Raw genomic sequence first — 14,681 nt, 5'->3', positions numbered from 1 at the left:
TTCCCCTCAATCCCATTCAGACTTGTAGGAGACACGCAGAAGATTCACAAACGTTAAAGCAAGTTGAATGACACCATTTTGTCCCCAATGTAATCAGTGATGAGGTGCAAATCCAACTCAGCACTCTGTAGAATGTGACTTAATGTTTAGTATTAAGCTTAGCTTAAATTTATCAGGTTTAGTTAACCAACCTGGAAAAGAAAGGAAAGGAGGAAGAAAGAAAACAAAGTTTCTCATCACATTTGCTTACTGCTTCTAGGCAGTAAACACTCAGATTTATTCTGATTTATAACCTTATTTCCACGTAAGGTTAATAAATAAGAGAAAATATACTCTCCATAGAGAAAATCATTTTCCTAAGATACCAATGTGCTGTATGCTTAACAAAAATAAGCATATAATCAAAGTTTTCCCAATTTTCTTCCCAGGCCTACGCTTAGTTCCCAAACTTCAGGAAGTGTTCTGCGGTGTTCATTCTCCATGTGCATCAATTAATAGCTTTGGGCAGCAAACACCATGTACAGATCGAGTTTCATAAACCCATTTTTTTAATACTGACTGCTTACGTATGTACTGGGCAAGAAGTCAAACTGACCTGTGTCAGTGCTGGCAGAGCCACCACTAAAACTGAGAACATCCATTCAAATCCACAGACCAGTTTAACCCATTGAAACATGTTGTGACTTCAGACAGTTTTTGCATAGGTTAACTTAGGTGTAGGAGTATTATTCAGAGCATGATAAGTGCTACATGAGACAAGCTTAACTTTTTTTCATCATACTGATCTACTGTATGACTTATCATTCCAGAGATGAATTAGCACAGTCATATTAAAACAAGCATCATTCACCTGGGGATAAATTTCCCTCAGTGCTACAGTAATCTTGGAGAACTAATTTTCTAATTGCTCCAGAAAGATGGGATGCAGCACATGCCATGAGGACACAGACTGGGACTGGAGGATGCCCAGCATGAGTCTGATGAGGTGGCTGAGGTCTGTGGCTGCTGGAATTTGCAGCACTAAAAGCTCCCATGTGCCTATGATTCTGCTTTCATGCGTGTTCAGAATGGCTTCCATCCCAACACAGCTGGCAGCCAGAGGATTCTCTCTACCTGTGGGTATTTCCAGGATCCTCATACCAGGACACATTTTAACATGAGATACAGACAATGTGTCTCTGCATCATAGACTACAACTGGCAGATGAAAGCTGGGAGCTTGGAGACAGACATCTCCCCCACACTGTTGGGTTGCACTAGTCTTAATACTGAAGAATTTAACAGAAGACACAATCACAGGTGATGTACAGGAAGGCAGAGGAGCCAATCTTACTCCACTTCTTCAATAAATTAATGAAGTCCACAACAGATGTTACTGCAGCAACCAACCAAAGACTGCCCTGTAGATCCAACCGGAGTGCCCGTTGGTGTTGAGCAATGACCCACAGTGACCTCACCATGACAAAAAAAATTACAAACAAGCCCAAAACCAGATCCATAAAGATGCTGCAAGAGGAACCCAGGAGCTAAGATCAAGGCCCATCAGACAGAATGCTCCTCCTTGGATGCCTTCCTGGCTGTGTGCAGCTGGTTGGGAGCAATCGCCTGCACTGGGCCTTCATCTGCTGCTCGCTCACTTATTGCTGCTTCATTATCCTGCACTAATCATGGGGCCCACATACCAAGGATTCCGCCTTAATCTTCCACTGATGTCCCTTTAATCATCTGATCAGTTCTGTGTGCACTGCAGTCAGGATGAGGTCACTCCGTGTTCAGTTGGGTGGTGTTAAATCGACACAGAGCCGAGCAGGCAGCATCTACACTAAGTTTTATTTTTCACTCCAGCAAGAAAGTTACAGCAGAGAATACTCCCAGAGACCAAGCCATCAGCATGACAGACCGCCAAGGGCTGACTGGCAGCAGCACAATCTGTCATGTCTCTAGAGGGACTTCTTGTTTCATAAAAAAGTACTGCTCGCAACCGGCAGCTGATATTATTGTTTAATGCTCAGTGTTAGTAAAACCACACAGAAAGCTTGCCTGATAGTCACGTATGCTGATGTCACTCCATTCACAGAAAAGTAACAACTGAGCAGGAGAGGCAAAAATATTAAGGAGGCCTAGAAATGATATTGCAGCATAGGAAATGCAAGGCAGGGCAATACACACATGGAGTAACACAATGTGTACATGTTCCCATCGCTCAGCACGACCGTCTTCCTCGTAAATAAGTAGTAATAGGTATAAACTGCTTATCTAAGAAGTAGGTTTATGTAACATCTTTTATACAGCCTATGCCAAAATTAGCCGTACTGATGCAAGCTCGTATCTCAACAGTTCCTCGCTCAGAGAATATTCAGGACATTAGATATACAGGCTGTGTTTCCCCTGCCTGTGAGCAACCATACGCCATAACAAGGCAATTAAGCCACAATGATAAAACCCTACTTTAAAAATGTATCTTCCCGGCGCTATCAAAAACCCACTGAAGTGCAGTATCTAACCAATTCTGAAGAGCATATTTTAAAACCCAGGGGTCGCCTCTGCAACTTGATGCATTAAAAGGTTTGCTTTGGCTCGCAGAGATTTAAACTGTGCCGGTTTGCATGTTTTTACATGATACCTTCACCACATGTGCTGCAGCACTGAGCTCACTCAGCTTTACGTTTACATTGAGACTGCAGCACCAAAGAAGATAAACTCATTCTCTCAAGGCAAAAAAAAACAGAATTTCAGGTCAGGTCACTCATTGCAGTGCAAAATCTAACCACAGAACTGAACCATTTTACAATTCCACTTAAAATGTTTGTTCACAGTGAAACGCTCCCTGGCAGTTCCAACTCAGGTAGTTCAGGAAACTTTTACAGTCTCTGACAAAGAGAACTCAGAAAATCACTTTCCTCTTTGAAAACCTGAAGCCAACAGACAAATAAAACACATGCACCAAGAACTGACTGTGGATGCTCCATGGCCATTTCTAAGTTTATAGGGCACAAATTCACCACTAAGTTTCACCTCTCATATGTCTTCTGCACCTTTGTTTACAAGAAGCATAGGTGTGTATTTCCTGCTGTGGTGGTCCAGCAGTCCCAACCAGAGCAAAGGTCTCATTCTTCCAGATGGGAATTCCTAAAGCATTCCCTCTGTCAGTCATCTTGGAAAATCACATCTTGGAATCTCCCTAAAGAGCACACAAAATCTGCCTATGCTTTAATTAGCGTCCACCGATTCATTATGGAAATTCAAAATTACAAAGAACAAAGGGGTTTTTAAAGATGTGCTTTGGTTACAAATGCACCATTCAGAATCCAAAACTCTCATATATATTAGTAACAGGACTTCAATGTATCACCCCAGCCCTGAAACCCCTCCATTTAATTCACACTGATTTAAGACACATAAATAAGGCACATCTGCATGTTGACAATGGCCCAGCACACTTAACTGCACCTCCTCATGAAATCCAAACCTCAGTTCAGCCAAAAGCCACCGACTGTTTGGAACGATGCATTTAAGCTTCCAGCTCAGCTCTCACTCTGGCTTGTTTTTAAGAACAAGTTTACTAGAGCATTTTGCATTAGAAATGAGAGCAAAGTCCAGAACCTGAGAACAACCATTGAGAAGGGCTCTGGCCTTCTCCTTCCCCAGTCTCACCGTGAGCACTGGGCTGCTACTCCATCTCTCCCAATTTTCCCAACATTTACCTCTGAATATCTGGAAATTATTTTCTCAAGACCTGAGAAGCACTGTGATGGTTGGTTAGTTAACCACATCCTTTTCAACAAAAAGAATACTACTACCAGCTAACATTAGGGTCCTCTTTCATTACAGTAGTTACAGAACAGCACTGGCTGCTTACAACACTACAGAACCAATTGCTCTCTGATTTCTAAACACATTTAAAGTTTGTTGGGTTTTTTTGAGATTTACTTATAAGACATGAAATCCACTCAAGTCATCACTCTGCAAATATTTTAGATTAAAGGGTATGAAATTACGTGCAAACAGGGTTACATTTTTGTTGCTGTTGAAGAAAATGGAGTAGGAGAAAAAGCTCATTTTCCTTAGAAGATTCTCAACGCCGATTTCAAACCTTTAAAACCAGCTGCCAAAAAGGAGACGATCCTGCAACCGTAACTTGGATTACTTAAATGATGGATTTTAAACGTCACAGCTACAGCACAGCCAGGATGGTGCTGTGATTCTCTAACCAGGCGATCCTAACTCAGCAGGAATGGCTTTGGCTTTCCCCATTAGGAAAACTGCAGCAGAACTGCCCCCCAGAGACCAGCACCGCAGAAAGGAGGGGAGGGAGCAGACTGCAAGTTGCATTATTAAGAATGCAGCAAAAAAAACCCAGCAAGACTAAAACGTATTTAAATAAATAACCTTCAGGTGCACCCTTTCTGCCACTGCTTCCTTCCCACAAGGCGCTGCACATTACTAATGCTAATTTTTCAGTTTTTCCGTATTTGTTACTAATCCCTCCCAAAGCCTTGCACGCAGAGCACACGAGTAGTTCTGCAATCAGATGCCGCAGGGTGTAGGATTACTCCTTCTAACACGCATGTGTTGCCCCTGAGCGATGGGAAACGGCTCTGCAGCCCCAACCCGTGCAGCACTGCCAACCCTGAGCCCAGGCACTGTTTTGCTCTGTGCTGCAGGGGCAAGCTGTAATTACTGATGCTCCTGTCGGGTTCACTTCAGCTGCTGAGACCCTCGTGGGGAGCAGGAGAGCTCTCAGGAGCAACGTGGGAAAACAGAGACAGGACAGGGTCTTCTGGGCACGTCAGACCTGAGTGCAGAGGTTGGAACAAGGGGCTCCAGGACAACATCCAACTTGTGGTACACTGTCCTGAGTGACTCAAGCAAAGGCAGGGGAAGGATGCATTTTTCACCATACAACCTTTTGGGTTGGGAGTCGGCCTGTAAGTAAATAAGTCAGGCACGGGAACAGAAATATCACAAAAGTTATTACAGAAGGACAGATGAGTGCCTTAGATGGTAACCGGGCCATGCAGAGATTATAACGTCCACGTTATGAGCACTAATCTCTGGGCAGCCTGCTGACGACACGACACTACCTGCGTCATCTGATTAAGGACAGGCACTGAATAAGCCATATTTTTGCTATTAACAAAAGTGTTGTTTGAAATTAACTTAGGAGAAGCTGCAGTGACAAACTAAAGCACCATGTAAAGGAGGTACTGCACCATGCCCACTGACCACATCGCTCGGTGCCACACCTCCATGGTTCTTGGACAGCTCTTGGGATGGTGACTCCACCACTCCCTGGGCAGTCAGTGCCGACCCAGAGATCAGGATGTGCCTTTCCCACCGTGCTCTTCCCATCCAGCACCACCAAGACTGCTCACCAGCCCTTATCACAGAATGCAGTAGTAAACACCTGTCAACCTTTCATCCTGCTGATGCTTCTCTTCACATCACATTTGAGAATTTTAACATTTTCCCTGCAGCTCTTTACCTGTAGTAAGCTGCAATCCTTGCATGCTGACTGTCAGACTTGGCTCTGCTGCAAAATAAACATGCTGAGAGTGAAAACTACTTACAAGCCATTAGTGAACCAAAATAGAGAACACCCAGGCATTGCCACCTATAGCACATAGACAACCCTGGCTGAGGCCTTTTGCTGCAGGGATGTGATGAGCCGGGAGCTTCTGGACTCCTAAGGAGACGGGAGTGTCACCAAAGTGCAGTAACAAACACCCGACAACACCATGCAGAGGAGCCAGCGGTAGCACTGAGGATCCAGGGGATCTGCCTGCCCTGCACGAGCTTCTCAGCACAGGTTTTCAACTGAAGAAGACAGCTTTGAAAGATGGAAAAGGGAAACAAACTGGTGGGAAGGCAGATTGGAATGCTTTTCAAAAAGATATTTCTAAATCAAATGCCTTTCTGAAATGTGAAATCTCTTGGAACTTCATACCCAAACTGCAACCTCGGTGGAAAAGAGAATACACCGAGTTGTAGGGTTTTTTGTTGCTGTTTTTGAAGTCAGATCCTTACGTCATTTTACACCCACATACTGGTCATTTTTTTTTTAATTATAAAAAAGGATCACTGCAGCTTAATTCATGGTCAATCATTACTGGCACGAACCAACTGTTCCCGTGTTTAAAAGCACTGAACACGTTGGCCGTACACCAATTAAAATTGTACAGCAGCATTAGCACAGCAAAGTCTTCCAGCAATCACTAATACAGCCAAACGAGGGCACGAACTGAGCACGCTTGCACAACAATGCCTTTCAAACGAAACAGAGCAGCCTTTTCCCATCGCGCTGCGAAGGCGCCCGGCAGTGCTGTACGCCGCCTGTGCAGCCCCAGCGCCCTTTGCATGAGCGTTTGCAGCAAGCCTGCAAGCTGCGCTCGCCCCAACGCGCTTCCCGTTTCCTCCCGCAGCACTGAGGGACGGATTTGCCCCCCGGTTTGGGAATTACATGGATGAACGAGCTCAGGAAAACAAGCTCAAGCGAACAAGCCCTTAATAGTTTCTTTCTTTAATTAACGCTTTGATTAAAAGCCGCCCATTTATCTAGAGGCCTGACAAGATTGCAATCAGCCTGCAGTTTTATTGCTGCAATTCGCCCCTCTGTTTTCCCCCCGACCACTCCGGATTTGAAAGGGGTGGGATTCCGAATTCCTGCAGGAAAGCCCCCGTGGTGGCCGCAGCGCTCCCCCGCCCCGCGGGCACAGCCCCGCTCCCCCATCCGCTTATTGAACTTTGGCCAAATCGCCCCGATGACATTTCAGGAGGGCTCCCGCGGGCCGCTCGCGTTTAATCCTCATTTTCAGCTTATCCGCTCCGATCCGCCGAGGCCACCGGCGGCACGGCCCCGCTCCACCTCCGCCGGCCCCGCTCCGGCGCCGCGGGCCGTCCCCGTCCCCCCCCCGCCCGGGGCTGCCCCGGGCCGCGGCTTTACCTCCGGCAGCGCTGGAGTCGCGGCGGCGCTGGCGGCGGCCCAGCGGGGCGGGGAGGTGGAGCCGGCGGCGATCGAAGATGGCCATCGCGGCGGGGCCGGAGGTTAAGCCGCTCTCCCATTTGCACAGCGAGCGGGCAGGCAGGCCGGCAGCGGCCCCAGCAGGCGCCCGGAGCTCCGGGCTGCGGCCCCCTGCGCGGCGGGGCCGCCCACTGCAGGCTGGGCTGCTTTTTTTTCCCCTTGCTATTACTGTTTGCTGGGGCGTCTCTTAAGTAATTACGAGAGGAAAAAAAAAAAAAAAAGAGGGAAGGAAGAAAGAAAAAAAAATAAGAAGAAAGAAAAAAGCACAGGAAAAAGAAAAGGGAGGGGGGCAGAAAGATTAAAAACAGAGAGAGTAAAGGAGGAAAGAAAAGGGCAAAAGGGGGAAACTAAAGAGGGAAAATGAAGGGGAAATGAAGAGAAAAGAGGAGGGGAAATGAAGAGAAAGCAGAAGGAAATGAAGGGAAGTGGGGAAGAAAAGAGAAAAGAAAGCATAGTGGTACTTGATGACAGTAAAAAAAAAAAAAAAAATAGGAAGAAATACATTGCTTGTGGCTTCTGCTCTTGTTTTAAATGCCCATCACCTTAAGCTAAAGTTTCTGGCCTTTCCTCTCATCAAATGCCATTCAAATTCATTTTTAAAGCAAAAAAGTCACTTTTCCACTTAAATAAAGTTTGCTAAGAGAAAGGCACATATGCATGCACTTATGCAAACACACTCGTGCATCTGCTCGGTGCATTACCTCCTCTTGAGCAACAGTCAGATGCAGGAAGCATCATTGCAGGAGGGCTGGTTTTGCCTTTTTGTTTTTTTGTTTCTACAAAGATGTGCAAAACCCTGGAGACTCCTCCTCCAATTAACAAGCTCAGAAGGAAATACGACATCCTCAAACCCATTTCTGGAACACCAACTTTCCCACATCTCTGCAGGCAATCAGCTCCTCTTTCGCTGAGCTGCTCCAGCAGCCGACAGCTCCAGCACCTATCTGTTCATTAAAGGCAGCTCGGCCATACACACATTTCCCTGCACTGAGCTGTTTTAAAAAGCCATCTTTCTCCTTTGCCAAAATCAGTAGCAGCCGTGCGTGTTTTTGGAGGCTTTGTTGCTGCTGTGTGCTGTTCTATTTGACACCTATCATTAAAACTGGGTAAGACTCCAACAGATTTTAGTGGTTCTCAAAACTCTTGACTTTAAACTACCATGTGGGGAGCCAGCACTGATGTGTTTGTTTTCTTACCAACTAGAATTTTCCTTCCTTAGTCTTTGATTTGGTCTATTCTCATTTTAGGACCAAGAGGGTGAGTAACTTATTTTGTTTCTTGTTCCACAAATAAACTGACTGAGATCGGGCCATTCAATTCCAGCCTGGAACAATATAGTAAGTTGTCTTCCTTCTGAGTGAGAGCGAGGACAAAGAGTCCAATCAGTAGGAACCCAGCAGCTGGGTGTCAGAGCCGGGGCTGGAATGGAAGCGAGAGGCATGACGGCACATTCACATGGCGAGAAAGCAAGCGGCCGGCTGACAGCACACGGCTGCTGGGAATGCACTGAGTTTTATGCCTTGCAAAGATTGAGATCGTTGACATCTATGCTGTAACACAGCATTTATGTTTTTCTAATTTACTATTTTCTAAAGAACAAGGGCATCGGAGCAACTGCAGTCGGCGTTTAGGGGATTTCACCTTGAAACGAATGGAAGGATGTGCTGCAGTTAAATGGGGAGTCTGAATGGGCATTCTGATAAGTTGAAAAGTAATCTGACTTCATAAAAGCAACCTGTTATACGGAGCACTGGGATGATGAAATCATTCAGTGCAGGAGGTGGGGGGAGGCAGCTCTGCTGTGCTGTGCTGCAGAGCCTGACACCCAGGGCCTGGCTGATGAGAAAGCAGCCAATAGAAGGACAATTGGAATAGTGTCAACCGCAAAAGAATAAAGTTTGCTTCCTGTGTCTCAGGATAACACAGCAGGATCAGTGCCCTCCTTTCTACATTTACTCACTGAACACACAAACCTGGCAAGTTGTTTATACCATGTGTGTTGCTGTCACTAAGCACACACATCCAGTATGGAAGCGGCATGCATATGTCCTATTAAACTGGGAGGCAAAAAAACAAAACACAACACAACACGCAACCTGAAGCTGTGTGCACACTGGGCAGGAGGTGTTGCAATGGGAGGGTGAGCGATGGCAAAACACACAGCACAAAGCCACAGACTAGGTTTCATTACCTCCACTGCACATGAAACAGCTCATTTATCCTCTCTAGAAATTCAGCAATCTCAGGCACCAATTTCACAACACTTGAAGCTGGCTGGTGCAAACCAGCAGTGCCGCAGCAAGAAGCGTTCCTGCCCTCTCCCCCAGTCCTGACTGCTCTGCTCGAACCTTCACACCATCTGCTCCCTCCCTAACAAAGACAAAATGATCAGCTCAGAGACCTGACAGCCTCCCAAACTGCACGCCTCATTGTGCCAAAGCCTGCAATTAGCAGAGCGACCAGCAGCAAGTATTAAGAAGCGCCTTGATCACAGGGAAAGGGCTGGGGGCTGAAGCAACTCCTAAACAACTGGCCATGACAAAGAGCTGTGTTGTGAGCTGTGATAATGGTCACTTTGCCTAGATCCTGGAAGTTTTGAGGGGTATCTAAGATTCAGATTTGCAAGGAATTTCACCTGATTGATATCAACACTGCGTAAAGCGGGCTTGCTTACACTGCAGCCTGCCTAGGTTTACATTTAGTACCCTCTAAAATGATTCTGTTGTAAATATTTTGCTTCAAAGAGATTGTTTGGTTATGGGTTACTATTATTATTCTTCCTGGAAGGAAGGGAACAACAGGCCTCGAGTCAACACCAAACTTCTTACAGCTGATCCATTGAGAACTCCATCATGGTCACTTGGAAAAACCACTTTGCTGCTGTGCAGTGAAAGAACCCCACCATATGCCGCAACACCATGAAACCAACCTTACCATATACAGCAGCAGAACTATATAACAAGTAAAGTAGTGCTTCTGATGTGTCTCTGAAGTCTCATTTTTTCTCCAAATCTGGAGAGAAGCACTCTGAAGCACCACTATGAATGAAATTCCTGCCCTTCAGAACCATGAGACAATGGATTTTGAAATCAGTGGATTTTTATCTGGAGCAGCTTTTAAAGCAGGTAGGATAGAGGGACTTTTGATAGTGGACAGTTTCTAAGTGACACAGCCTGTCATTCTCATTCTGTGACAACTGACATGGAAGCATCAACCCCTGCAACATTATATACACATACAGACTTACAGTGTTTCTGTAGTTATTGAAGCCATCACAGGTATTTTCAGAAGCTAAATGGTAGATAGCTCTGTGACCCACACAGTGACCTTTGGTCAAGGAGTACCTGGCACTATGGGAGGGGACTGAACGCTATTGGTTTAAAACTTTATAGTCCAGGAGAGGGCCAACATGATACATTTCCAGGAATGTATATAGTTATCACAGAGTCATGAAACCACCAAGGTTGGTTATATGTGGCTTGTCATAGATTGAAAGCCAAAGTGAAACTGAAGAGAATGAGTGTCAACAATGAGAAGGGCCAGAGTGGGACCGTAAGGTTTCCCTCTATGATCTAGAGACGTGAAAGGAATGGAAAACAATTACTTCACTAAGCAGATCTTACTACAGTTGACAGTTGTAAGAACATCAACATGCTTAGCCTACTGACTCAAACAAAGACTTCAGCCATGTAGTAACAAAGCAGATAGAGCCAATTTTCTTCTCAGCAAGGAGACAAGCCATGAATTCCATGTAAGTATCTACAAATGCTAACGAACAGCTTTTAAAACCATCACCATTATACAATAAGAAATTACTGATCAGCTCAAACCCAGCTCTGTTAATAAATCCATTAACATCTGAAAGCTTCAGACTCTGAGATGCAAGAGCACAAGGAAAGTGTTGCATCTCCTACCGAACAGAATGAGCTGCAACACACTGCAGAAGCCAGGGCTTCTGACTGCCAGAGAGACATACAGGTTCTTGGCAGCCTGCAGGGTCACACAGAGGAGCCAGCACAATACAACTTCTACCTGGAGGAGGAACAAAATCCTATGGGGTAAAAACATTAACAGATCATCTGGCTACAAGGGAAGACTACCTTTGGAAAGCTACTATGTATAGAGTTTTGAGTTAAAGATTTTCTGACAATCTTGCCAAAGAGTCAGGAAAAACTCAGTTATGTAGAAACTGCTTTAACTCTCCAGGAACTTTGTCTAATTGCATCGTTTAGAAACCACTGTGAAGAGTGAGAGTTTCATACCAACATGGGCAAGTCATTATTATTTATGGAACAGAGAACAGAAAAGAGGACAAGAGTCTCTTGATGATAGCTCTTCTTTCTCTAATACAACCTGGAGAAACTAGTTTGAATGTAATTGCAACTTCTGTGGCCAGCAGCTCTCTCACACATTGCAGAACAGGCAAATTTATTAGGACACGTGTACTAAAAGATACAGGGTAAAACCTTGACTTTCTATACAAGCACTACTGTGTATTTTTGCTTCATCAATAACAGATAATAGGATTTTTAAGCGTTTTGGTTGTCACAGCTGAAGTACCTAATAAATGAAACACAGTCAACAACAGTAACACAGACTAATGTCAAATTTCATAACGTATTTATCTGTTTCTATTTCCTGCATAAAAAAAAAATAGATATAGTTGCTGTTGTTTCCAAGTTTCACATTGTTACAGAGCTCCTCCAGAGCTGGGTACTACAAGAGCCAGTCCAGGACAGCTATTGCAAAGCAGCTTGAATCTTTGGCGCAGCTGGACACAATAAAACATGTAGTAATCTGAATAGACTCCAAGACCATTTACATTACTTGGATACAACTATCTGGTGTTAAACTGTTAACCAAACTTGATGAGAAGCTTAAAGTTGGCATTAACTGTACTTTTTTGAAAGTGAATGCTAGCCTGCAGTTTATATTACTACTTTTTTAAAACTCACTGTGATTACAGATGGCTATTCATCAATAAAGGTAGAGCTTTCACTGTGTAAGAAGTGATACACACTCCCTCTTCTGGTAATCTCTTAAAAGAGCTAGTTTCTAGACTTAGTGTATCAAATGTGAGATGTAAAATGTATCCCATTGCCTGGGAAGAAAATGAAAGGGATGATGTCAATGGCTGCAAGTTACTTAAAGTCAAACAGAGCCAACTGTTGGTGGAAAATAAGCAAACAAATAACAACTGAAAGTTACTTGATGTAATGCCTAAGCAAAAGCTAAGTACAAGCAGCCTGTGTACACTGCGGCTGTGCCCAAAACCAAATTGCTATTGATTTCTTTTAAATTAGTAGGAATTACATGGTCTTAAGTTTTCCCACAAGTGTGACATGCATGTACACATCTGATGGCAATTTTTGTGCCCTGCAGGTATGTGAGAGACTGTAGCTTTCAGAATACCCCCTACACCTCCTGAGGCAGCAGGTGAAGTTCTTCCAAAACACTGCCTTCATGTGGGCCCTGCAGGGATACCTGTCCTCCATCTAGAGCACTGCCTCATCTCCTCTCCACTTACAGAACTGGCACGCTTTCCTCTTCCCGCTCTGCTGCAAAAGCTGTGAGAAAGCTGCACACATCCTATGTACTTCTTACTCTCTGCAATTAATTACTAGGAGAACTTTTAAGTACTCCAAGAAAATCAGACAAAAAGAAAAGCAAAATAACTGTAGAAGAAAATGATTCTGACAGACAGGTAGGTGCACACAAAGGCATTTATCCATCTCCTTTCTCAATGGTCAGTGCTTCATAAAGCAGGGAGAAGCGTCCCAACTAAAAACCATTTTCTCCCCCAAAACATGCTGAGTCTGAGAATGCCATGACATTACACAAATCACACTTACACACAGTGCTGCCAAAACATTAAGAAACAGAAACGCTACTGAAAAAACTTCTGGTTTTGTTTTTGTTTTTGTTCTAATTACATCTCTCCTTTCTTCTTCCACTCCTCCCCCAATACAGACTAATAAAGGCAATAATCTACCTTCTTCATTCTCCCTTCTGTGAGGTCATTCTCTCCTGCTTTCCTTATTTAGCTTCCTCCTTATTGTCTTCATCTATTTCTTTTCCACATGTTATACTTCAGTTCTTTGTTTTACATTTCCCTTTTTAGCTATTCCCCTGTGTTCTCTCTTTCCCCTCCTCTCCTTGGACACGCACCCAGACTACAAACCACTTCTGGCTGCACTGAAATCTCTGCCAAAGCCTCCAGCCTCCTGTCTGTGCTAGCTGGGCTCTGCCATCTCGTCCCTTCCACCCCTCCAGCTGCTGCACAGCTCCCAGCCCTCCTGTAGCATTACGGATGGGAGCGGTAGTACCTTGGCCAAAAGTTAACCCAACTGAATGGTACTGCTGAGATTTCCTATCTCCCATTCACAGATGCACATACAGAGGAAAAGGGGCTATGTGTAAATCCTTCCTCTTCCAAACATGACATTTGCTCAAGATGGCTGGTGGAATGAAAGGGTGCAACCTGTGCCACTTGAAACTATGTGCTGAGAAGAAAAAAAGAGACAGTTTTCTTCATGACAGTTCAATACTCAACACTGTTTTACAAGCTTCCTAGAATACTTCTCCCTGGAATTACAGTGGTGCTCATCTGAGGTCTGTAGTTCTTGGAATAATCTATTCACTGCATGAGAACACATACTCCTCCCTCAAAATAAATGCAGAAGTCCTTATAAATATTTGATTGATTTACATGTGGTGAGCTCCCCAACAGCATGTTCACATCTCAGTGGCTATGATCCAGTTGCAAGACCCCCTCCATGACAGCAGAAATCCTGCTGCTCTTTTAACCACCGATCCAGCCTCCTTTCAGCTCCCTAGCTCTTAAACAGGTTGCAGCTTTATTCTGCTGTGCTCCATTTAGGGCCCTCTGCCAAAGGCTGCGTGCCCATGGCCTGCCCTCGCAGTGCGTGCCACCTCCTCTGGCGGAGCTCCAGCTCGAAGGAGTGGCTTAGGCATTAGAAAGAGCCCTTTTAGCTAGAAGGAAGCCTTCCAAGGATGTGGAGCATGGAAACCGATGCAGAACTGCCTTTGCTGCATCTGCTGAAAACCTGAAATAATTCTGAGAGCTGCGCTGTGCTCCAAGCACCAAAAGAATTTTCAATGGTGAAACCTTACATTGACTTTCAGATGAGTTAACTCTCTCCTTTTGGATCTCTTTGAATAGTAGACCCGACAACTACTGCCACTGGCTTCTTCCAAAGTGAAACTGCAGACAGTTATACTCAACTGCTCCTTGTATCAGAATGCCTTGCCTTCTTCAGATTGTACTCAAATCTATTATCAATCCACTAACGTTCTGCCTCTTGCTGAACAAGTATTTCTGTTAGCCACAGTGGATATGGCACTACTTCCTCTTTTCCCACAAAGATAAATATCATTGTTTTCTTTCTTTCTACTTGTTCTTCCCGTGCTGATGTCTACCTTGAAAAGGGAGTGGTCTGCCCCAGCCTTTGAATACTTCACAAGGGGACCATTATAAAGGAACAGGGTTTCCACATAACATTTGTATAATTATCTATATTAGCCCTGTTTTAAAACACCTTAACTTCAGTAGAATGGAATAAAAAGATATTCCCTATCCAGCAAGCAATAAAACACAAGGATTTCCGCATGTAGGCCTGCTGCTAGGGCCGAACAGCATG

At 44.6% G+C, this 14,681-nt stretch overlaps 1 protein-coding gene across 8 annotated transcripts in view; it reads right to left on the bottom strand.

The window, feature by feature from the left end:
* Nucleotides 1–14,681, bottom strand: part of ATXN7 (ataxin 7) — an 80,164-nt gene that overhangs the window by 14,184 nt on the left and 51,299 nt on the right. Inside the window, exon 1 of one of the 8 annotated variants that reach the window (XM_004944660.5) lies at nt 6,943–13,317. The exons of 6 other annotated variants lie outside the window; for them this stretch is intronic. In XM_004944660.5, coding sequence (XP_004944717.2) covers nt 6,943–7,027 — 85 coding nt within the window. In that variant the 5' untranslated portion in view covers nt 7,028–13,317. Of the gene's footprint in view, nt 1–5,484; nt 13,318–14,681 lie in introns of those variants that run through there. One more of the 8 variants, XM_040646355.2, reaches the window with a different exon arrangement.

The sequence above is a fragment of the Gallus gallus genome, chromosome 12 (genome assembly GCF_016699485.2).
Source record: "Gallus gallus isolate bGalGal1 chromosome 12, bGalGal1.mat.broiler.GRCg7b, whole genome shotgun sequence".
In the NCBI taxonomy this organism is placed as follows: Eukaryota; Metazoa; Chordata; class Aves; order Galliformes; family Phasianidae; genus Gallus; species Gallus gallus.
This window is presented reverse-complemented; position numbering and strand designations above follow the sequence as displayed.